This window comes from Pyrgilauda ruficollis, unplaced genomic scaffold, assembly GCF_017590135.1.
Source record: "Pyrgilauda ruficollis isolate IOZ18807 unplaced genomic scaffold, ASM1759013v1 scaffold3, whole genome shotgun sequence".
NCBI classification, from domain to species: domain Eukaryota; kingdom Metazoa; phylum Chordata; class Aves; order Passeriformes; family Passeridae; genus Pyrgilauda; species Pyrgilauda ruficollis.
Window position 1 is genome coordinate 11033853 of NW_024524377.1, and position 25279 is coordinate 11059131.

At 41.6% G+C, this 25279-nt stretch overlaps 1 protein-coding gene across 1 annotated transcript in view; it reads left to right on the forward strand.

Annotated features, from left to right (window-relative positions):
* The first annotated feature begins 18655 nt into the window (after window positions 1-18655).
* CNTNAP5 (contactin associated protein family member 5) overlaps window positions 18656-25279 on the forward strand; it is a 258798-nt gene continuing 252174 nt past the window's right edge. The window contains exon 1 of the mRNA XM_041473346.1: window positions 18656-18824. Coding sequence (XP_041329280.1) covers window positions 18656-18824 — 169 coding nt within the window. The remainder of the gene's footprint in view (window positions 18825-25279) is intronic.

Sequence of the window (25279 nt, forward strand, 5' to 3'; positions counted from 1 at the left end):
AATACCCAGTTGCAGAAGGGTAAAGCATCCTGCAGCAGTATGAGCCATCTGCATGGAGCACACAACCTGAGACAGCCTCACACCCTTCTGGAGAGGTTTTCCTGGTGGCCAAACAGGAAACCCCACAATGGTTAAAATAACACTTTGTGCCTGTAGTCACACTGCTGAGTCCCACCCAAAGAGCCTTTGCAAGATGGCAAAAACACTTCAACAAATAAAAAGGAGCGATAGCAAATATACACAGCAAATAGCAAATACATTTCAACATATACAGAGATGAAACATGGAAGCACTAGGCCAGATGAATCTAATCTGTGGTTGCTTCACTGTCATAAAACAGCCATAGATCAAGAAGACGAGGTTGTAGGAAATTTTTGCATTGAAAAGTTTGAGCATTTTAGCCATTGGCTTCAGCCCTCCAGCTTTCTATCAGCAGCATTTCCTCCATGCAGCAAGATACACGGCCTGCCCTCCATTTTTTAAATCAAGGGCAGACAGTGACAGGTGCAGATAGGTTTGTAGAGATAGAAATAACAAAGCAACGTGCAAAGCAATCAAAAAGAGTGAATAGGGAAATTGCTGCTAGTGGGATAAAAGTGTTTCTCCCAAACTGGAGAACAGGAAGCAAATCTAAAGACAGCAGAGCTCTCACTGGAGCTCTGTAAGCCTGGAGGAGCACTAATGGAAGAGTCAGAAAGCAGAGATAGAAACAATGCAGACAGTACAATGGACTTTCAGGAAAGAAGAAGTAATTAAAGGCAACATCAATTTCAAACATGAAGAAAACCCAACAAAACCAACAAACCAAAACAAAGCAAAACCAAACCACACCACTGATTGTTTTGAGAATGATATGAGATCCAAAAAGGTCATAAGATCATAATTTGATGGCACATGACCTGACTGGTCCATGAAATACTTTTGAAAATAAAAAGGATGTGGATGGAGTGGTGAAAAGAAATGGAATGAGAAAGAAAGCAGAGAAAACTATCCACACAGGAAGGAACCGGAAGGAATGGAGTAACACAAGAGAGTTATTCAGCCATTTTCTGTCGAGACAAAGGGACAGCAATAACTTTCAGCAAGACATGACACCTCCCTGGGATGTAATTTCCGTGACTGCATACCTTCACAACTGCAATTTCAGTCATAATTTCTTTACAAGTGGGAAAATGACATGGAAGGGAGGCTCTTTACTGCTCCAGGCTTCCTGTGCAACTCAGAAAAAAAAGCACCATGCTGAAAGCAGAAAAGTAACATTCAAAGTACATAACAAACATGACTGTAACCTACCACTGAGATGCCTTCCTACCTCACCACCTACATGAAAAATGTACGTGCCATTTGAAGTGAAATTCCCCTGATAATTGCGGCTTCTCTTCCAACAGACAAAGAATATATCTGTTTGTTCATTAAAGGACTTCTTTAAAAAGTCTCAACAAAGACTTTGTTTTAAATATTGGCACAGTGGGGTATTTGGACCAAATATATTCCCTCCCCCCTGAAAAAATAACTATCCCAGCATGACACAATGAAAGAAATGACAGAACAGCAAAGCATAATGTCAGGGAGATGGAAGGTTTCAAAAGGAAAAATATAAAGGTGCCTCCAGGTTTATCCAAGTCTATTTTTTTCCTTGAGAATTGTAATTACTCAAGAGTACAAGATTTCTTGTTGATTGTCTGCAGGGGGTTTTAAGGGTTTTTTTTTCCTTACCCTTCTTGACAGCACCTCCCGCTGACACCAGAGTGACAGTCATTACACCTTCCTAGTAATGTCAATGAAAAACTTACCAAATGCATTTTTACATTGTATAACTCATCTGGACTTGAACAGAGAAATCTACAGCCAGCGGAAAGCTCAAGGACTTCACAATGATTATGCAATCTCCTGTTCCATTAAAATAACTGTTTATCTTCAGAAAAGTGTTTAATAGAGAAGGAAGGCATGCAGTTTAGTCTTTCAGCAGAGTGAAAGCCAAACAGTAGAGAGCTTACTGAGAACGTTGTACAATGCCCTCTCACCCTAAATCTTTTGCTATCAAAAAGACAAAACTTCTCTTTTTCTAAGTGTCTTTCTCACCTCTGCTTTACAGTTTATGCTTCATTATTTGACATCACACATACAGATTACGGAATGCAATAAATTGGAGTTTTCTTTAGGGCTAGATAGTGAGATATCACTCTTTGATTTCAAATGTTGGTGTCCCTGTAGCATGCGATCTATGGAGAGATGGATGTGTTCAACGCTATCCTCCTAACAGGATTATTCCCAGTAAATAACCTATTATCTACATTTTAAGAAGAGCTTATGAAAGAAAAAAAAATACTAAACAAAAAACAACAACAACAACAAAAAAAAAAAAACCCAAAAAACCCCAAACAAACAAAAAAAAAACCCTGTGAAGATTAGCAGAGACTTAAAAAAATCCATTTGCTCCATATCCTCTTCATTTTGCTCCATGTCCTCTTCATTTGGTGTTATCTTCCCTTGTATCAGTGTAAGACAAGGTAACACAAAGTTTCCAAAGCTAAACACTCCCAGTTTCTGCAGGTAGCTTAAAATTATATAAAACCTTATATAAAACCTATAGAATTTGGATTTGCATTTCATTTTAGCACCATATGACATCCAGCTGATGTAAGTGAGCATTAAAATTAGGTGGAGCTACATACAGTTCCATTAGGGATGCTTAACCCAGAAAGTTTAAGCAGTAGTTTTCAAAATAGCAGTTCCCAAGGGCAATAGGTCAATAGGGGATATTCAGCAGATTTGGGAATTAAGGAATTCTCAGAAAAAAGAAATCTTAGGTACGAGAAGCATAAATTAGAGTAATGGGATATCACCTAACCACCTCAAAATCACAAATTTAACCTTGACCTTTCATTTCAATCATCTTTGAGGTGATAAAGAGCAGGAAAGATTTCACCTAGGTATAGCCAGGTATCTGATCTTTCATTAAGCATCCCTTTTTCTTCTGGAACTGACCAATAATACAATTATTAAGAAGCACATTTTATAATTCAGAACCAAAATGATTATTACACGGTCTATTCTTTATTTCAAAATACTTAAAATCTTAAAAGCTGGGTTGTAGTTTTGCTAAAATCCCTAATGGGAATTGGTATCAGTTTTTGTGAGAGACCTCAATAATACAATCATCTCAAGTGAAGCAGTGTCAGCAGACAACTGTATCCACTTAACAAAATGGATGTATCAGTAATGTTAATCCACAGAATGCATCTCCAGTGACATGGGTTTGTGGTAAATGAATTAACCCTTCATCATCCTAAGTTCTTGGTGATTGTTTCCTTTTTTGTTATTGTTAATTTTTCTCACTGCCGTGCTGGCAGAGTGCTAATTGTTTGTGTAATCTTTAACCTATGGTAATACAGTGATTCTACAACCTTCACAGTGGGGTCAGAATTACAGCACCTGTAGACATGGATAGGGAGGAAGGTGACTGTTTCTCAAAGGCTCATGATGTAAATGGACAAAAAAGTGGATTAAAAAAGAATGAAAGTGGAGGATAACGATTATAGCTGGTTGTAGTCACTGCTCAGCCTTTGTCAAGGAGAACCTGGTAGACAGAACAGATCATGTTCATCCCTGATACAGCTTCCCTAGATTTTATACGGGGGAGTAATTTCACTCATATCACACATTCATATATCTTTGTCTGACAGCCTTTCAAAGCTTTATTAATCAGTGTTTCATGCAAACAGTAAAAGCATTGAAGCTGGAATTATGTGATCATTGTCATAAAGTGAACAATATATTGCATCTTATTTATCCATCTGTTATAATTGCACTCTGGGAATTAAGTTGTTTATAATAAATTCAATTACATAAGTGGTACTAACACACGTAGATGTCAATACATACTCCTCATTTCCACATTTGATTCTTCATATTAGACACTGCTAAAGGTTTTTATGGAGTACAGCTGCATGCTTGTGACCTTCACTGTTGAGATTCTCTGCTGCCTCGATCTGCCTGCAATGAACGTCTTAACCCCTAAGATGGAGAAACAAAGTCAAATGTCTCTGCTGTATTTTGCTGCCTATTTAGATAGGATTAGAGTTGTATGCTATTGCCACAGATGGCTATAATTCTCTTGAGTTGTTACATTTATGAAACTGATTTTCAGACTGGAGAGATAATATGGGACAATAAATCCAATTAAGAAAACAAGGAGAACCTGGGCTAGCCTCCTAGCTTTGCTACACACTTTCTGTGGCTTGATCCTGCCTTTTGACTCTGGATACATCTCTGCAACCCTTGAAAGTGAGTCTGAATCCAGTCTCAAGCTCAAACTTAGCTCATATTCACACTGTGTGGATGACAGGTTAAAGTCAGGGGTTTAGCTGAACTGCAGGGCAGAGTTTGCTGCACTTCACCCCTTACAGCCAAGAAAGCTCCCTTCATGCAGGCTCAGTGAAATCTGGGCTATCCATGCACATTTTCTGCCTGAACCTCAACTGATTCAACACACAACTAGTAAATGCACAGAAGTTTGGACTCCTGGGATTCCTCCTCCTTAATGGGAACATGGTGCGACTTGTTTGCTCTATTTTAAATGCCTAGCATAAAAATTCTCAGCAGTGAGTTTGATTTTCTTCCTTATGCTAGAATTTACAATACCATCCAGTATAACTGATCAAAAAACCAGACTCTGAGAGTCAGAAAAAAAATAAGCAGGACTTCTAATTTTGGCTTAGTTTGGTTGCTCAAATCACTTATTGTTTTTATAATAAGTAAAGGAAAATACATTGATTGCTAGAAAACCCCTGAATATCCACCCTTGCACTTAGTTACAATATGTTAATATTCTCATGTTGTCAGCAGATCTTTAGCGAGTAGGAGGGATTCATTATCTCCAGTGCAATCTGCAATCCAGACTGGCAGAAAGCAGAGGCTTCCCATACCTCAAGCTGGCTGCAGTCAGAGGCAAGATGAGCGTGTCTGACTCAGGCCTACACATAACTGTATAATCATCTCTCTCTCACTGAGTTAAAATCACTTTGCTTTGAAAAGACAGTGGTAGGTCTACATGGAACTGTTTCCTTTTGATGCAAATGCATTCACTTCCTAGAGGAAATACACATTTTTAGTCAGTAGGTAAGAAATAAATGGATCTCCTAGCGAGGGGTGAGTTTACCTTGTTTGATTTCCTGTTTTACACAGATTTCTGTGTGTCTGTATATACTTATGAACAAATATATGTGTATATATGCATGTGTGTATACAGATATACACACACATATACAACATAAGTAAATGGGAATTTTCATAGTTTAGACCAGATTAACTTTCAGCTCAGTCCTCGGCAAGTACTTTGTCTAGAAGCAGGTCAGTGATACTGTGACTAAAGAACCTCTATTAATTTCATTTTCTGTTCCATGTCCTTTAATGCCTGCATCAAAGAAATCACAGCATCAGCCTTTAGAATGGCAGGTATCTGTAAAAACATGGACCCAAGATTCTGAATATCCTGTGCATATGCTGAGAAGGAAGCAACACAGGAGTGCTCAGGAGCTGCTCATTCCCACAGGATTGAATTTAGAAATCCTGATGGCTTTTGAGACAAGGTGTATTCATTTCTTCCTCTTTTTCAAGGGAGTCTAAATTACCATCTTGTCTTTCATTATTCTCAGTTGACTCCTTCTGTATGATAATTGCAGCAAGGTTAAAAATGACCTAATGATTGCATTAGCTTCCACACAACTTTCCTCTTTTCAGTCTTCTCTGACCTCCATCCACAACGACAGATTAGTGAAGGACAGGCAGAAAAGTAAAGAGAATATCTGAATATAGGTTGTCATACCCAGCCCAGCTGTTGCTAATAATAATTTTCTGAGTGCAAGTGGTGGATGAGCCATTTGTCACAAATGATTTATTTGATTAAATTAGCTCTCTTTTTCACTCCTTGCAAACTTTGTCAGTAAAATCATGGAGACATTCAAAGTTATTTGTTATGTATATAGGCCCAGGTGATTGTTTCTCTCCTAGAGCATGAGGCTATGGATTAGTGGTAGACTGAGGTGCAAATGTTCAATGGAGGCTAATGATTTTGGATGCCTCTCCTTTTAGCTGTCTTTTTTGAACAGGTAGATCATGGCACTGAGCAAGTAAAGGCCCAAATCATTCTGAAAAAATTCCCCTTAAGGGATACCTTGGTTGTTCATGCAAAATTGCTAATTGCTTCTGAAAATCTATCCCAGTGTCTATTTATTATATGTCATTACTCACATCAGTGACATGACTGAATGACTGAATCTCTGCAAAATGGAGACTTGATAGCTACCAGTGAGTGACAAGTAAAGCTGTCTTCTTTATGTATGGAAAAAGGCATTCATACAGAAAACATTCCTTCCTTCCAACTCTGTAGTCTGAACTGGGGTGCCTATCAAATAGAGATTTTTGCTAAATGCTTCCCCAGCTTTTGTAATTTCTTTTGGTCTTGTTTGCCTTGAAGTTTTGTAAGTATTGTGAAAGAGATGCTGGGCTTTGACCTCAGCTGGGAGATCATATACCTTATTCTACTATGTTCCCATTAGTCAGCCAGCTGTACTCCTAGGACTACATCCATCCTGTGACACCTAACTGTCCAGGGACTTTTGAGGGGTTTCTTCATTCTAATTTGTATGGCTTCAGAACAAGGGGAAAAAATTGCATTACTTAGTTTGTGTAAGAGTTGTCTCCTCGGGGCTGATTATGGTTGATGAAGACCACAGGAATGGGGTTTGCAGTTATGCCAACACCTTGTGAAGTCCATCTCTTCACTGGACACTGGTGGAAAGCTGGTTCTGGGACAATAACTGCACCAGGATTATGCTGCATTTCAGTAAAAAAGCAGTATTGCTCAGGGAGACAACAGTGACTGGCCCAGCTAGAGCTGACCACTGTGTTTGGTAGGGAACCAGCACAGACAGCAGACCATGGCTGTGTCCTCTGTGACTCCTTCCAGCACTGCAATGCACAATGTCACTGGAATCACACCAGGGAGGAGTGTGTCCCAAATAAGGCCTATTTCAGTCCCTAGGTAATTTGTAGCCATAGTAATTTGTACTATTATTTACTCAGGTTATTGATCTTTTAAGACCGGTAGCTGTATCTGGCCATGATTGACACAAGTGTCTTCATAGGCAGACAAGATAATGTAATGAAAGCAATAATACCAGCAGACAGTGGTAAAATAATGGGGGGGAAGGCGAGGGGGAGGAAGTGATGATTTTAGTTCTTTGTCTTCCAATAATCGCTGCACAGCTTGACATCTGATTTCTTTTACCTAATCTCAGCACACATCTCAAAAATGCTACTGGCCATCAGATTATCCCAGCAGATCATTACATTTTCCTATCCTCTGGACTTAGGTATGCTGTGGATCTGTCCAAGGATAATGAGCAGCCTGCTGTTGCACTCACCTGGTTGGGGTCGGTGTGTTTTATGAAAGCTTCCCACATATTCTCTTTAATGAATGAGTCCTTTCTATTTATATGGGAATACTCAAAGGGAAAAAGAAATAAATGACCTTCAGGGTTTTTTTTTTTATGTGACCTTTAGGTTTTTTTGATGGGAAACATATTCTTCAGATAAATTCTTAGTTATCAACAGGAAGCTGCAATATGTGATCCCAAAGCCATGTACAATTATGTTTTCATATATGTGTAATGCTATTCTCCTTCCATGGATTCTGTACAGTCGGGGTCAGAGATAAAGCTTCCAGCTGCAATTATCCAAACAGTTGGATTGTTTGTATTCATGGGCTAAACTGCTATTGCTTCTAGTGGCAAACTCAACATGGGTTGTAGCAGTACTAATGCTGTTTACTGACTCTAGGAAAGAAAACAAGTTTATCTGATCACAGATAAACTTACCTCCTCAGATAAACATTTAAATAAAAAGCTTTCTCCTTCAAAATACAAAAATACATTCCCTAACTTCCCTGGTGGCAGCCAGCTTTTCCTGCTCTTCCTTATGTGTTCATGTCTTTCCTTTGCTTTCCTATTCATTAATTCCCACAAATGGTTCCTTCAGCTCAAATAACAAGGCTCCAGACTGGTAGAATAAACTTGAGGACACTGAGGCTAAAAAACTTAAATGCTCAATTTCAGCAATTTGTGGCTTGCATTGTAAAGCCAGTAAGGCTGTGATGGGACCAGCCATTGGTGTAACGCTGCTTGTCTTGCTCTTCCCATCACGCAGGTCATGTGCTGCCTGTGTCCTGGGCAGCATTAACAGGGACACTCAGCTGCCATTGGGGTGCAGAGAGTAAGGACCTGATTTCCCATGTTAGGTTTTCTCACCAAGAACTCACACAGCCATTTCAGTACAGCCCCAGATGACCAAATGATAACTGGCATTGTCTCTGAAATTATGATCACCGTGACTGCAGATTCTGAACAGGTGCCAGACATTTGGATATTTCTCCTCCTGCCACATGAACAAGAGGAAGTATTGGTGTGTTCCCTTTGTTTAACAAACAGGGAGTGAACATCAAGTGATTGGCAAAAGGGTGTAAATGAAATTTATCAAAGAAGAGACAGACATGGAAAGGAAAGAAATCAGGGTCTTCAATGGTTAAGGTCAGTTTTGCTTTCATTGAGGAGAAGAAATGTGCCACAGTGAATGCAAGAGTTAGAAAGGAGTTAAAAACTGGTGAGTTAGAGAGGACTAGTAACTATAGCTGTAATAAAGCCTCCACTCATAGCCAAAACTTTGAAACACCTTCAGTGGCAACCATCATTGTGATTTTGAATAACGTCCAGATACACCAAAACTAAATAAACAGCTGAGTTTTCCCAAATCCAGGGTACTCAGATCTGTAATTGATGATGAGCCACAGTTTTTGTCTGAACATCCTTAATAGTAATTAATAAATTTACTCTAATAAAAATCTTGCTGGCAAAAAGCCCTTAAACATGACATTATTTACATAATTTCCTGCAACAAACAGCTGCATAGCCCTCCACTCCGGCCATAACTTCTCAGTTGTACTGCTCCTGCACCCAAACATTCACAAATCTTAAGGCAATGCCTGGCATTTATGATACAAAGGAGATTATGGAAGAGGTGTGTCTCACAAGAGTGATTTGAAAACCAATATTATAACTGGGGTCCAGATTCTGCATTATTATATATTGGTGACCACTGGGATGCATTGTAGGATGGGGCTCATATTTACTGATAGCTTTTAATTAGCCTGCATAATTCATTTCCACATCTGTTTTCCTATAAACAAGCCACTAATTAGTTCTGTGAGTCAGTTAAGAAGTGTACCAATGTGCCAGAGAGTTTAAAGAGACACTGAAAATATTTTAAACACAATCAATTTAATTTTTAGTTATTTTTAAAAAGAAAAGCATGCAACACCCCTCCCCATTTTTAATTTCCTTCTTTTGAATGCTGCTAATTTCAGAATACATAGCTGCAAGGTTGCGAGTGTGTCAAAGACTTGTGTCTCCAGAGAAAACCAACTCTGGATTAAGATTTCTGATGTATTCTACTGCTTAGCTTCACTCAAGTGGTAGCTCTGGAAGCACTGCTAGCACTTCTAAAACTTGATCACTCACCTGAAAAAGTCAAGTTAATAGCATAATTTTCTCAGTACTCCAGGCTCCTGGCCTACTGCAGCAAAGCAATACAGTTCTTACCTCCTGGGCCAGAGTCACCAGTTGTGATTGGTATGGAGAAGATGAGATGTTTCTGACCAGGATCAGAAAACATGAACAGGTGTGAGGCCCTCTCTCTCGCCATCCACTGAGGGAAATGAGCAGAGCTCACCACCTTCAAAGATGGGCCTGCTCAGACACAAGGGTGTCTGTGCCCTTGCACAAAGCTCTCCTGGGTGTTCAGTTTAATACCTCCACCAGGACCTGGGTAAGGGAAAGCTGACACTTCATGTAGATGACAGCCTTGGTCTGACTGCACCACCCTAATTTCCAAAATCTCATTCTGCTCAGGCAGAAGTACAGAGCAACTGGGTCAGGTCTTTGTATGAGCAAAGATGAAACCTTGGTGTGTTCAGATGTGTTTGAAGTTAAAAATTTAACACTTGTAGAGCTCATTAAGCTTTTAAGTTCTTCCTAAGTCTTAGTTTTGTCTGACTAAATCCTTTATTGACTCCAATTGAAAGTCTCAGTGCTAGGCAGCTATCCTTCCTGTTTAACCTTGTGTCACTTGTGTCACTTGTAACAACAGAAACTGAAATAATTAGGTCAATTTTTAAATGTGGGCTTCTGCTTTCCAAGCTGGCTACCCCTTTAAAGATAAGGTGTCCCCCTGACACCTCTCTGGTATAGTTAGTGCCTAATAGCTAAGCACAGTCTTTTCTCCACCCTCCTTGCTTTTTAAAATGAGGTTTACAGCACGCCAGCAATTTAAACTTCCGCTCTCAGTTGGCAGATCGGGATGGCTTTGGAGAACAGTCTATTTTCTCTGATTATTCCTTGCCACTGAGAGGGATTATAGCTGAGCACCAGCGGCTTCCCCCTCCCCACCCCCAAAGACGACCCAAACACACTCTCCTTGCAGATTACAGCAGAATCGCTAATGCAATTTTGGCCTGACTTTGATGCAGCACTCTATTGATGTGGGGTGACGCCGCAGCAAAGCAGCAAGGTTAGACCTGGGCAGTGATTAAGCCGGAGTCCAGGTGTGCTCGCCCCGAGCGGCTGCGCGGCGGAGCGGGCCTGGCTCCGAGCGCTCCGGCCGCCGGCGCGCACCCCGCCAGGGGAGGGCAGGATGCATGTCCAGATCTAGTTTCTTGTACACCCCTCGGGAAAATAATCCCGGCCCGTTCAGCTGCTGAGCAGTCGGGTAATCAATCAATCAGTCAGGAAATCTGATTTTTGCAAGCATCACCCTCGCCAGCCGGGAGGGGGGCACAGACCATGGGTGCGGGTCCGGGTCCGCTATCCCGGGGGCCGCGTTCCTCTTCAGGCCTGGGATGCTAACGAGAGCTCCCCATGTCTCTTCTGGAAGCCCTGGGGTCACCTCTGATTGCCTTCTGGGAAGGCCAGGCAGGGAAGCTCTGGACCAGGCTTGACAGAGGAGCGGGTAGAACATCAGTCCCGTCCGAGGTTCATCCCCCCTCCCTGGACGTGAGGCTGAGCCTCGGCGGCGGCGCTGGGGCTCGTCGGGCTCTGTCGGCTCTGTACATGCCAGGATGTCATGTATATTTTATGTATGTGTATATAACATATGTATCCATAAGCAAACAAACATCTGAGCCGGGGGATCTTTAAAATGCTCCAGCTACAGTGCTACCTAAAGGGGGAGGGGGGGGGGAATGGAAGATTTTAATTTATTTTCTTTTTCTCCAGGAATCTGATTTACTCCTTGACTCTGATGCTTATCAACAACGCGTGAAGATTGCAGTAAGGATCCTCCCTGGAAGGCGAGGAGGAGCAACTTCCAGGGGGCTGGGAGGAGGTGGAGTGCAGCGCGGCTCTCGCCTATAAGGAGGTGCCCAGCGAGCGGCTGGTGCTTCCCACCCAGCCGCTGCTCGCAAGGTGAATCGCCGCGGCGGCAGTCGGGGCAGCGGGCTCGGCTCGGGCACTGCCGCCGGCGTCCGGAGCGGCTCCTCCAAGGGCTGCCAAGAGTCCCCCGGCCGGCCCCGGCTTCCCTTCACCCGGAGTGCTTGGATGCTGTATGGAGTAAATGAGCGGAGGCAGAGCGAGCGCACAGAGGCTGAGAGGCGCTCGGAGACCGGGACCAGGGGAGACAGGCGGGCGGCTGGCTTCCCCCTCCGGGGCTGAAGATGGATTCCCGAGCCCTCGAGGGCTTCACTCTGCTGCTCTTCACTCTATGGCATCTGGGATTAACTGCAACAAATTGTGAGTAACGGGAGCGCGAGGAGTTGCCTGGGGTTGGGTCGGGGGCGGGAGAAAGAGATGGGGAGTAACTCGCTGAAAAAGGGGGTTATTGCGCCATGACCTCTGAGAAACTTAGCTCGGTTCCGCTTTGCTAATAGAGCTCAGAAATGCAAAGTTGGGGCCAGATGGAGGAACTGCTCTCCATGGTCCTGCCGGTGTGGATGTGGGAGTGAGCGGGAGACGCTGGAGCCTGCGAAGAGCCGCTCGGGCATTTCCGCACGGTTTGCTGTCCTTCCGTAGGCTGCATCTTTTTGCGGTCAGTGGCCGCTGTCGCCCTGCCTCGGTTGCGGGCCACGGGCCGGGACGGGGCTGGGGTGGCTCCTCTGCCTGTGGGGAGGGTCGGTCCTTCCTGCAAGGGCCGGGAGATTTTGCGGGCGCAGGCTGGCTCCAGCCTGGCGGAGCAGCGCCGGTGGCGCTGAGCGTCTTCTCCTGGCCCGGCGGCACCGTCGGTTCTCTGGGCGCTTCCCACGGGCGCGGCTGTGTCCCGGGGCGTGGTGCTCGCCCTCCCTGCTGCCCCAGCATTTCCCGGCTGGGAAATCGCCGTTCGCTCCTTTTTTGTCCCCCCGGGAGTTCCGCTCGTAAGTTCGCCACGTATCTCTGCCGGCCCTGCGGGGTCGGTCCCCGCCGGCAGGAACATCCCTGGCCGCCGGGCTTTGCGGTGCTTCGGCGGGCGGGCAGCGCCGGCGGCTCTACGGGCGCGCTTGGGCGAGCCCGGTGCAGCCGGGTGCCGGCGGTGCGGCGAGTCCTGGAGGCCAGAGCAGGCGGTGATGCTCCGTGGGCTGCTGCCCGGGCTGCCGGCGGGGCCGGGAGCGGGGCTCCCGCTGCGGCCTCCCCCGCGGCCCGTCGGGCGGAGCGGGGCGGGCGGGGGCGCGGCGGCCGCGAGAGGGCGCTGTTGCCCCGCCGGCGGCGCTGCCCCGGCCGAGCCCCGCGGGCCGCGCTGTCCGTCCGTCCGTCTGTCCGTCCGCCCCTTCCCAACAACCCGGCCCAGCCTCTTTCCTCTTTCTTCTCTTTTCCTATATATGTATTTTCCTCATCTGTCTTCTTTAATTTCCAGTCAATTAAATCACGGTTAATATGTTTTAATATCGCTCGCGAATACTAAATGGCAGGCGATTTAGGGCTGAGGCTTGCCATTACGGATGCGGCCATAAAGTTAATTCCTAACACTTAAAAAGAAACTCCACGTTAATGAGTTTTACTATTTCACGGGTGACAGTTTAATTTCACAGTGCCAATAAACATTTCCATTGAATACGCGCTGCTTCCTAAATATTTAGGAGTCAATCTTAAAGCATGATGATCAATGGTTTTATTATACTGTACAGATTTTACTTATTCATTGAGCAATGAATTAGCATGGAATCAGCTGTAAGTGCTTTCCCAGGAGCTGAGTGAAGGAGCCTGTGAATCTGTAATAGCTGCAAGTTCCCTGGAAACCTTGTTAGATTCGCATGTGAAGATCTGTGTGTGCTTGCACAGACCTCAATAATTGCACCCAGTATGAAAATTCATCACCTGCTTAAATAAATCATCTCCTTATGTTGGAGCTTTGGGAGGCTGTGCAGTCTTCCTCAGTTTTGGGCCAAGAAAGCTTATATGTGGGCTAAAATATTGAAACAGTATTCTGAAATATATTCAAGTAGCTGTATGAAGGTGCTATTGCTTTAAAGGGTTACTGAGCTTCCAGGTACCAGTAACCAAAGGAAACATCAGAATTCCACATGTGAGAACCTTCTGTGCAGGCGACAGTCAGAAGCTTCTATTTGAAAGCCCAGGTGCAAATGGGAAAGGATGGGTTCTGCACCCTCCTCACTCTGAAGACTTTGGCCAAAGGAGTTGCATTCAGATGCCAGTACTGGTATGCTCTCAGTGACTTCAGCAGGTTTATTTCTAGCAGATGTTATGAACAAGAGCAAAACTGGGGACAGTATTTATAGTTGAAAAGGACTATGCTTGGGTGGAGGGGAGAGTGCAACTCATTTAATTTTCTTCCTAATATGTCTTTAATCTAATTGGCGTTTTTCCCCCTTACTTCTAAATTTTAAAACTCTTAAAAATTATTGTTCTTCCACTTATTTAATTAATGTAAAATTAAAATCCTGAGTAAGTAAAAATCTTCTCTGCCACTGAGATATTTGATTCTAATTTTCTCTTTGGTAATAGTTTTTAATTAAAGAATTGGTGAAGAAACTGCTTTGAAACACAGCTACAGGCTAGGGGTCAGTAGACATCATTAGAAAGATCAGAATTGCCAAATGCTAATAAAACATTAGAAATTCCTCCCACTTTGCATTTTGCAATATTTTATTAAATTAGGTAAATAGAGTGGCAATTGGATTTCTCCCCAGGATACTAATTACTAGAAAATGAATAAATAGCCATGTACGTAATGCTGAAAATGTGTTGCATAGGATGTCTGGGAGAACTGAAACTTCAACATTTATCAGATAGACAAGGAGACACAAAGCCTTGCCTGCTGTATAACAAATTAGTTGCCCTTTAGCAGCATATTCTGTGATCTGAAAACATTAGTAGCTTTGGTGAGTCTAGACTTGTTGAGCCCCATTTTTTTCCCCACCTTTTTCATTTTAAAGTTGGAAGGAGGGAGTAGTAGTAAAAAATTGAAAGGCGATATGAACTCATGTTTTTCTTAAGCACTTTTCTAGATCAGTTCAGGGCTAGTCTGCAGCTGCAGAAAAGAATTGCAGGAGCCATTAGTGATCTTGCACCCAGTTTAGTGCTGTATACCCTAAAAAATGCCCCCTATTGCTATTTTACACCTTTTGTCTCTCTCCCCATTACTTGCTTCTTTTTTGACTGACTTTTCACACATGCCCTGAAAAGATGTAGCAGATTAAAACACATCCTGGTCAAGTGGCACCTTTTAACTCCCATTGAGAAAGTTATTCTCAAATTTTACATGTTTCTGTTCCAGAACATAGCTGCCTCTGCCACTTACAGCATTGCTAACATTTATTATCCTTTTTCACCAGCATCTACTAGCTGGTCAGGAGACTTTCAAACCTTTCACTTAAACCCAGTCATAATTGTCAGTCAAAGCTGCAGAAATTCAATGTGTAGTAGAATGAGATCTTCAAATTCTGTGTGTAGTAGAATGAGATCTTCTGCTCTTGCAGAAATGTATAGTCTATGTACAGTCCATTACTCTGCAGTAGATTTCCATGTGGCCTTACAGAACACATCTGTCTTTAATAATTATCTTCAGTTAAAAATAGGCAATATGTCTGGTTTTTTATTTTGAAAAAAAAGTACAGAAGAAAATTTTTTTTTTTTTTTTTTTTTTTTTTTACATGGAAGTTACAGATATTATATATTTATTTATTTATTTTAGGCAACCAGTGTTCACTCTGATTTTAGCCTTCCTTTCTCTGCAGTGGTGATAATTGCACAGGAGTCAGCCAAATGTAAGTGAAAACTTACAGGAGCAAATCTGACTCTGGGTATTTGAGGCCATCAAGATCGGGAGGGTGTTTGGGATTTGTGTAACAGCACAAATGAGACCTGTTGAGTCAACTGTGGCAAAGGCAAGAGGTCTCTTAAACAGTGACCTTTCTATCCGTGTGGTCAGAAATGCGAAATTTGAAAAGCTGTGCTCAAATAAGGTAGAATATTGATCGTTGGTTTGTGCCTCGTGTGCTTGCTAGCTGAGTAAAGAGCATCAGACAAATTTCAGGCTTTTCCTCTGCCTCCAGTACTTCAATATTCTTAACAAAAGAATAATATTCAGACATGCCTTCCTCCTCTTAGTTTCATACAGGGGAGGGGGAGAACCCAAATGTTAGCTTTTTTGTGCCTTCAGATGTATCAATGAAGAAATGGTCCAAAACAATGAGATTTCCTGAGAGAAAAGCTGTGAATGACCCACAGCTGGTGGGTGCCTCCTTTGCATACCTGTCAGTATCTGGCTTTCAATCCCTTTGACTCAATCAGCACTCACTGGCTGTGAGTCAGTCTCAAGATGGTCATTCCATGGACTGCAAAGGTCTTTGGATTCTGCATCCACCAGACAGATGGCATCGCCAGCTACAGGAATCCATCCAGGGTTACTATCTCAGCATTCAATACATTATTTTTTTGGACATTTTCTTTTTTTCTTTTTTTTTCTTTTTCTTTTTTTTTTCCCTATTAATGTCATGCAAATGAAGCAGGTTTTTCCTTATAAATTAGCAGCAAGAACAATTTGTTTTCAAATGTGCTTGGTACATTTGTACAAAGTATGGATTTCAAGTGTAAAATATGGTGGGTAGAACAACCTACTTGTGAAGCTCTCCCTGCACATGGCATGTACAGGCTTCTGCCAGCACTCCAGTCCATGTAGGACTGCTGAAGTGTTTTTTTAAGTATTGTAATCATTCTTTTGCCAATGGGAAACTGAAGGTGTGTATATAAACAAGAGATTAATGTACAATCAGTTTGAGAATCTAAGTAGCTAAAATAAAACCTTAGGGGTCAATTGAGTTGATCCCATCTGGCATGGTTGTGTCCCATTCTCTATTGTTAATTCATATTCATATTTGCTATATGTAGTAGTTTCTAAATCCATAGAGTACTCCTCATTTCCTCTTCCCCTCCTTCTCCTTTCTCTGCTGCTATTTGAAGCAAGTGGAGTTTGGATATCTGAATTCTAAAATGAATAGGAATCCAAAGGCAGTGGGAGTGTGAGGTAGCATTTATTTATTTTTAGCCCCCCAAATGGATTTTCTGTAGATGTGACAGGTTTCAGCTCTATTGGCAAACTTGAATTACAGTTTTACCTTCCTCCTCCTCTGAAAGAGACACAAGAAGGGGAGAAACAGAGGCCTGAAGGTGTATGTGCCAGCTCACATGTCAGGCTCTGTCTCCTTCCCCTTTGCCTGCCAGCCTCCAGAATCCTACCAAGTGTTCCAGGGCTATCTGTACAGGGCACCAGGTAACCTGCTGTGCCTTTTTTTTTTTTTTCCTTTAAATAATAAAGAACTTTGCTGTGGTTTTCCACTCTCAGAATTAGGGGAATGATATTCTGTTTCTGTAGCATCTACTTTTGCAGTCTGCTGTAGCATTACTGATACAAGTATTGTCTCTGTAGGATGTCATTCCTGCTGGACTCATCTCTTCTGGGTCTGTGCAAAAGAGAAAAGAACTGAAGAACTGGTAGATCTGTATGAACATTTTCCTTCTGCTTTCAGTAAAATCTTTGAGACATGAACTGGGTTTTTTTTTTTTTTTTTTTTTGGTTTTTGTTTTTTTTTTTTTTGCTTTTAACTAAGCTCCCTCTATTCAAACTAAGAGAAAGGGGAAGAGAATAATGTAATAATGATATAATAAAGGTTTAAAATCACAGGCAATTCTTGGAGGCTTTGAAAGCATCACTTGGCAAGGCAGGAAGCATAAGCAGACATTTTGTCATGTCTGTAGAGTTAGAGAAAAACAATATTTTTAATTTTTCTTGGTACACAGTGCTGGGCTGATATAATTGATTATTAATTTCCTTGTATTAATGTTGTCACTGATTTTTATTTTTTTTAAATTGCCTTGTGCAGGTTCTCTTGGGCTAGTAATGCCATTTGTTCACTAGATGAGTACAACTGCTGTTTTAAATTATGAAAATAATTCAATATAAAACTTAGAGGGGAAAAAAAAAGATGGCAAAGCATAGGTTTTCTTATTTTTAATTATCTGCTCCATTAAGCAGTTAAAAAAAATTGGTAGTTCAGAGTGTGGTGATCTAACTGCCCTTCTACACAGATATATTTTAATATATGCAGAAAATATTTAATACTCCAGCTAGTATTTTGTCCAAAAATAAAGGAAGGTAACTTAGTAAAAGAGAGGGCATGAAGCCATTTGTAAATATCATGAAGGATCTTGCTTGGTCTGTATTCTAGAGGAGGAATCCCATTTTTCTAGCTGTGTTTTTCCTTTGCCTGATGCTAGCTCTTTCTCTACATTCTTACAAACGTATGCTGGAACTTGGATAACTTGGTCCATCTCCTGCAGAACTTTTTGCCCGGAGATTATCAGTACAAGTTCAGAATAAAGCAGTAGAAGTCTGAATGAGCCTACCTATCTACAATGCTGAATGGGCATTAGAGTCCTGGTCCATTCTCTTATGTTGTATTTGTAACCTGTGATTTAGAGGCCTGCAGAGTTGATCTTTTGGGTTTTTTTGAATATACAATTGCAGTACTTAAACTGAAAATAAGGTACCAGAGCCCAAAGTGGCAATGGCAGGTTTTATTTTATCCAGTGTTTCTCTACCATAATAAAGACCTCTCTAACTTCGCATTCTCTAATGCAACACCAGGGATCTCAACCTGTGTAGTACTTGAATAATCCAATTACCACAAGTGTGCTGAAGCCAGAACAACAGGATGTGATGAGTTCATGGACATCTGTGATAAAAAATTTTTCTTCTGTGGAAGTTGTCTGTGGAAATAATTTTGGCAGAGAGATGCTTGTCTACTCTTTTTCAAACGCTGTATATGGAGTTGGAGACATTTTCATGGTTGAGAAGAAGGTTTTAGTGTCAGAAAGAAAAGTCAAGAAATTGGTCAGGTCACGAAAGCAGAACTGGGCCCTTAGTCTCTTCTCTATTAATGACAGCCCACCCTTTGTCCTCATTTTGCACATGCCAGATCAGAGAGGAGTCAGGCTTGGAATCAGAGCCCTGTGTGCTGGTGTGTAGCAGGTAGGAGGAAGCTTCTAGTGAGCCCTCAGTTTGAGCCTGTTGAAACAGGCTGTGGAGTACAGCAGCTCAACAATTTGTTTTGTTGTGAATGGAGATTATCCAAGTAACTAAATTTAAAGTAGCATCTAGCACTGCTGTGAATGATGGTCTGGAGGGTGTTTCAGCTCAGGATTGTGCTGGTGTGCCTGTATTGGAACAGGTGGCCCAGATTCCTGATAGGGACTGGCTTATCAATGAGTTGGATGTAGGTGCTGGAGGTTTGTTGGGAAGTCTCTGTGACTCCCTCCTGTTTTAGCATCAAACACGTTACACCAGTGATAAACTTGTCAAATGCCTTCACTGTTTCATGCTGGACAACACAACTGTGAATTTGAGGTTAAGGGGTATTTTTAATGAGCATCACTGTTAGGTGGATTGCTAAGAGCAGTAACAAGAAAAAGCTAACTTTGTAATTGCTCAGTAAATACCATCCAAGACTATAAAAGGCTTTTAGTAGCTGGTGTTAATGTACTCTTTTCCAAACTGTTAATTGCCTGGGATCTGTGATATCTTTATGTCATAAAGAGCATTGAGTTGCAGTGGGACACACGGCATTCCGTTCGGCTTGGCACTTTAAAATACTCAAAAGATATTCAGCAACAACCACAGCAGTGGAAGCTGCAAAGAATAACTGATATCATTCTGAGGAATGTTTCTCTTTTGACATTGGTAATTAGGGTTCAACACAGAGCCCCTGCACATGAAACAGAATGGTGTTCAATGCTAACCACCCTGGCACTGCAGCAATTGGACTGGGAAGGAAACAAATGTGTTTTCCTTCTCTCTTTTATTGTGTATATTGAGAAAGATTGAGTGTTGACCCTTAGGAATTCTGGGGCATAAATTTTTCTTCTAAAACTATTCAGTGCACTGTGTTGCCAATAAAGTAGTAAATAATAATAATAATTTTCAAATGGGTAGAATCCTCTCTTTGTTCCCAGCTGGGCAATAAGGAGTTGATAAATGCTGTACTGCCTGGATAAGAATTGGCTTGTTCCATTTACTGCTCTAAATGGTGAAGCATTGTTCCTCGATGACAATGGTTCTTCACTGATGACAGCTCGTCAGCACTTCAGGAACAGAGACAAATGCCTTGTGATCTGTGCCACCAGTGACACATCTCTAGTCATTCCCATAACAATTCAGTGACGTCTGTCTTTATGTTTGGGCATCAGTTGCCCCCACTTAGGATGTGGATACTGAGCCATTGCTCTCTGTCCTCCTCCTAGGTCGTAAAAGCAACCTGCTGGGCATTGATATATAATTTTCTTCCTTCCCTTCATGCAAATTTGTCACTGGAACAGGAGGGGAAATGGCATGTTTTAACTGGAGAATACGTGTTGTGTCTATAAAATTACACACAGAGAGGAGGAGAAGGAGTCTGGAGTGTGCAGGCAAAGAGAGGAGGTCACAAAGAATGTTCTTCCAGTTTCCTATTACCAGTGGCAGCATCCTAATGCACTCAGTGAAGAGGTCTAAATTAATGGTCCAAGTGAGTCATCAGTGAACCCTTAGTGGGAACATGTTCATTTGTAGTAATCAGGATTGATTTATGAGTAGGACAAAAGGGACCAAATAAGCTATGAAAATGCATGTTGTAGATGTTTTTTTTTCCCTTGATGAATAATTCATCCTTTTCTAGTATCCATGAAAACAAAAACACTGTGCACATAAAAACCCATTAAAAAAGTTAATCCCACAAATGGCTGAACATGGAGAAAATCAGCTTTTGTTTTAAAAGGTAGATTTTCTCAAATCTTCTCTAATTTGATTTGCCAGTGGGGTATAATTTAAGTCAAACAAGTTAGCAGAATTACTTGCTATATAAAGGTGTAAATATTTAATAGATTTTGATAAACGCCTGCCCCCCAGGATAAAGAGCTAAGGAACACTCATTTTCCACAGTGCAGAGGGTAAGCTAAACCAAATAGAAATGGCAAACACGATGGAGAGGGAGCTTCTGTTCACAGGATATGGTCCTCCAGACCTGGCCTTGGGAGAACTTGCATAAGTGCACATACATAATCCTATAAATAGTCCTAAATCTAAGTAATCCTGTACAACTGACCTCAAATGAAAATGGATGCTTTTTAGTGACTCTAAAGGCTCATGGTCTCCACCTGCCTGTGAAAGTGCCTACAGTGAGCCTCTCTTGGGCAGAGCACATGCTCTGGAACATGCAGGATTCTGTGTATTCACACAATCCTGGTGGCCATCTGCCCATCTCGTCCTGGATGGACATGTCAGTGGGAAGGAGAGATCAGTACCCCTACAGGGACTGGTGCTCCAGAGGAGCTCAGGTTCCTGTGTAAAGCTACCTAGGAAGTCTCTGGAAAAAACGGTTTTAACTTGAGTGTGTAGGATTCTAGGTGGGCGCTTTACCCCTAGGCTGCCCAACCCTTGGTGCACCTCCTATGTCAATACTAAACAGAGCATCGGAAAGCAGGGAGAAACCTTACAGGGAAAGAACAGTGCCCCTGGATTGCTGCCTAACTGCTCCCAAAAGTTCAGAGGGGTTGGTTTGTCCTGTTTTACTATTTTTTAATTTTATAGAAAAATAGTTTGCATTTTAATTTTAGAGGAAGAACCTCTTTCAGCAACCCTGAAGAAGATTAAACAGCTATGGCATTTTTCATAGAGACTGTTTGTTTGGAAAAGAAAATGAAAATTTGATGAATTTCAGTCAGATGTAGCTTGCAGCATTCAAATATTTATGGATTATCAAATTCCCTTTTCCCAGCTCTGCTTCTTAAGTACAGAGCTCATCTTATATGTAATATTAATTCTCATTATTCTTAGACAGTTATTCATTGAATTATTGTGCAGACTCAGTTCATCTAGGACCTGGTCTAAATTTCAAGAAAATTAAGGCAATGACTTGTACTTGAATTTCAGATCATCTTTGCCTCAGAAGCCTGTTCATCTAGTGTGCAGATCCCTTTTATTGTTCTCCTGCAAAGTTTATTTTCCTTAAAATCTGTCTGGCAATGTATGCAATACAAGTTGTGTTTGTACCTGTCAGCAGTGGGAAGAACTAATGGTTCCTTTTGAGCTCCTCATTTGAGAGTGAGTTGTCCTGTTCTATTGTCACGTTCTGTGCCACCCTTGTATGCAATGTACTGAAAATACAGTTAGTTAAAGTTGCACATCCTTTTGCACACTTCTTTGCATTTTTTATCAACAATTGTTCTGTTTTCAGAATCCTCTTGTTCTGTTGAGTTGAATACACTCCACTGTAATCCATGGGATTACACTGTGATAACAGCATTTTACAAGCATTACAGAAAGCATTTTAGGTGTTCAGAAAAGTTGATTGTCCAAGGGTATTTCTTCCAGGCAAATATGAGCTCATGGTGCTGATGCTCCTGGGTTCTAGAAAACATATAGCTAGCTTTTTGTTAGTAATATTAGGTACATGTGCTTGCTAAATTACTAACGTTAAACCCTGTAACTGTAAGATAAGATTTTTTTTTTTTGCAAATTATAAACTATCTTCCTTTTGAAACCTATGCTTGGTAGCTGGTCCTGTTTCCTGGGGCCTCCTCCACGGAGACTGCACATGAGTCAAAGCAGTCTCTTTACTGCTCCATTAGGAGCTGGGATTGCAAACTCCTTTACACGCCCACATTCATAACCAAGTGTTTGCAAAAGCCCAGACTGTTTTTCAGACAAGCAGTGGAGATGTACTTTTCATCTGTGCTTTTGCTTAGGAGCTGTGGCTGGCTTTATCAGATGAGGCCAACCTGTATAAAGGAAGTTGCTTCCTTTCTTGAGACCTCAGCAGAAGAGATAAAGACCTGCTCGCTTAACACAAGTCATTTTTCCACTTAAACTTGTAAAGAGGTGGTGTCAATTGCCATGACTCATCCCATTTCACAACAAATATGTTATTTCACTTGCCTTGACAGCCTTGATCCAAACATCACCAGTTTTGCCATTGGATCCAGGCATTAATGGCTTCTGTGAATTAAACAAGTCCTGATTTGAAAACCTTTCTCTGATAGCAAGCAGACAATGAGTCAGAGCTACAAGAGAACAGATTTTTCCACCTACCCTCTCCATCTTGCACCCATCCTAACCTTAGCAGAATCTGATTTATGGAGCCTGGGCTTTTTTTCAATTTCATCTAATTAGCAGAGGCACTGAGGTCAGTATTCTAACACCTGACATACTTTACCAGGGTACACCACAATTACAAGTGAAATTATCTGTTTTTCTGCTGCACTGAAAAATGTAGCATGTGAAAATTAACATAAACCTCCTAGCTGTTAGGATGAAAGTGGGTGTTAAGGAAGAGGCACCTTCTTTCAAAGGAAGCCCTCCTTTGAAAGGCCTGGGCTTGATGCTTGACTTTTGGAAAGCTTTCATAGGCATCATTAGGTGATGTGCCTAATTATTTTGAGCTTGAGTTTACCTGTTCTTTTTCATTAGGGCTAAATGTTCATGTGTATGCAGACTTTCACCTGCTAACAGGGGTTGGAGAAAGAGATTCTTATGCTAAGCAGTAACTTATTATAAGCAATAATGCCTCTTTTAAAATTACCAACTGCATCCGTGAATGATGGAGTCTCCGAACCATCATGATTGTGCTGGCCCTCTCTAGTGGGGTCAGTAGGCAGAAACTTTTACAGGGTCTGGATATAAATCTGCAGTTATGAAGTCTTCAGTGGGAGAGCTATGGGCTCATTGGCTGACAACCAGCAAAACAAAACGTCTTTTTCGAGCAGTGTGTCCTTCCAGTCATTTCTATGTGGCATGCAGGTAGAGCTGACTTGCATTTCCCTACAAGAGCATGTAAGTTTACACCAAGTTGCTTACCTGGGTGCTAAACTAAAATTGTGTGATGAAACTGATGCATTCATATTAAATTGAAGAATAGCATCAGTTAAATATAATTATAAAGTACTGTCCTAAGATAGGCAGAAGACCTGCACAAGAGAGGGGCTATCCCTTCTATTTCTTTCATTAAGGGAAATGATAATCTTAGCTTAGAGGAAATTCAGAGCAAATCTATAAAGTCATGTTCAAGCTAAGCTTTGTAAATTCAAAGACAGGCACTTATTTCAGTGTTCAGGCAGGGAGAAAAACAGTTCACAGCTGGAAATGCCTGTTCTTCTCTTCCACGAGATGCACAGAGAAGGGTAATTGATTTAGACTCCTTCAGGACAGGAATGGGATTTCTGTGTTAGTAAGTGTGAAGCACAAGGTCTTTATCCTAGTGGGGGGATCTCTTTATGCCAGTGATAACATCAAAGTCTCTGCTCTGAAGGCTCTGTATGAATGCAAATGTATTTTCTGCTTCTTTGGCAAATTTATATGTCATTGACTGGTGGCAGTCTTTAATAGCTAGCTTGATGAGAGCATCAAGCCTTTGTACCTTTGTAGTCTGCGCTCAAGGAATGCGAAGTTTTTTGGAATAGTCCTTAACTAGGAAAACTAACTAAGCTGATATTGAAGGTAAGAGTTCAGTAGTTCTTAGATTTCCACCATCCATATATTTATATTTTCCTCAGCTGGTGATGGAAAAGCTGTCCTCCTTTCCATGTCTGTAACCTACTTTTGAGGTTCTTTCATAAACATGAAAGAAGGCAGGAGTAATTGATATGAAGAGAAGTATGGAGTAAATGATACTCCAAAGCATTATGTTAATCAATAAGTCCACATATTTCACCAAGGCCATTCTTGTATGAAGCACAGTACCAAAAAGGGTCTGAGGCTAGCACCGGTATGTTTAAAGCCAAATGCAGCCATGTGATTATCCCACTCCATGATAGTTTTGTCAGAATTATTAAAAAATGCTTCCTGTAATACTTTTGCATGTACGAACAAATAAATCTTGTGCTTGTACTTTGTGTGTTATGAATAAATAGCACATAACACATTGCCTCACTTCATTCACTGAAGAGACCAAGAAGATCAGAACAAAGTGAAACAGTCCTGAGTTATGCAAATAAACCAGGTTTAGAGTGAATCTGCCTATATTAAGTCAGAAATCTGATTTTTTTTAATATATTTTAGCTTCCCCGGGGGAAGGAAAAGTTTAATTAAAAAGAGATTCAATGAGAATTCAGAATAATAAGTCGTGCCTACTTTTCCTCTGCCAGAGCCGTGGAAAAGAGGTGGTTTCTGAAGGAACATATTGAAGTGGAAATAGGAAAGAAATTGGAGAGATAGGACCACCTCCTTCATGAGTTTGGACCTTCCCATCTGTACAAGTACTGTTTTCAGTATTCTCCCTCCTGATAGCAAGAGAGTCAGCAATGGCTTCTCTTCCCCTGCTTTGTCCTATATTTCTTTTTTCTGGGTAAAATTTCAATTACACCGTCTTGTCAAAGACCCCAGATCTGGCAACATCCGGCTGCTTGGGATTTGTGGTATCACTTCAGGTACATTAAAAGCTGAGTCCCTCAAATATTGAAATTCTGTTAGAATCAAGTGGGTCCAATCAGCAAGGTAATAGAAAAGACCCCGCTGTAAGCAGACAAGCACTGGTATTTTTCAGGTCAGTAAAGGATTTGTCTCAGATGGATGTCTTCTAGAAATGGCTGAATGTTTTTCTAAAGTTGTTGGTCAGTTTTGATGGAGTTACAAGTGAAAAAGCACCTCAAGAGCTATTTCTAAGAATCTTTGGGGAAGTTATCTTCATTTTTTCAGGTCACATTTTCTGTGGCTG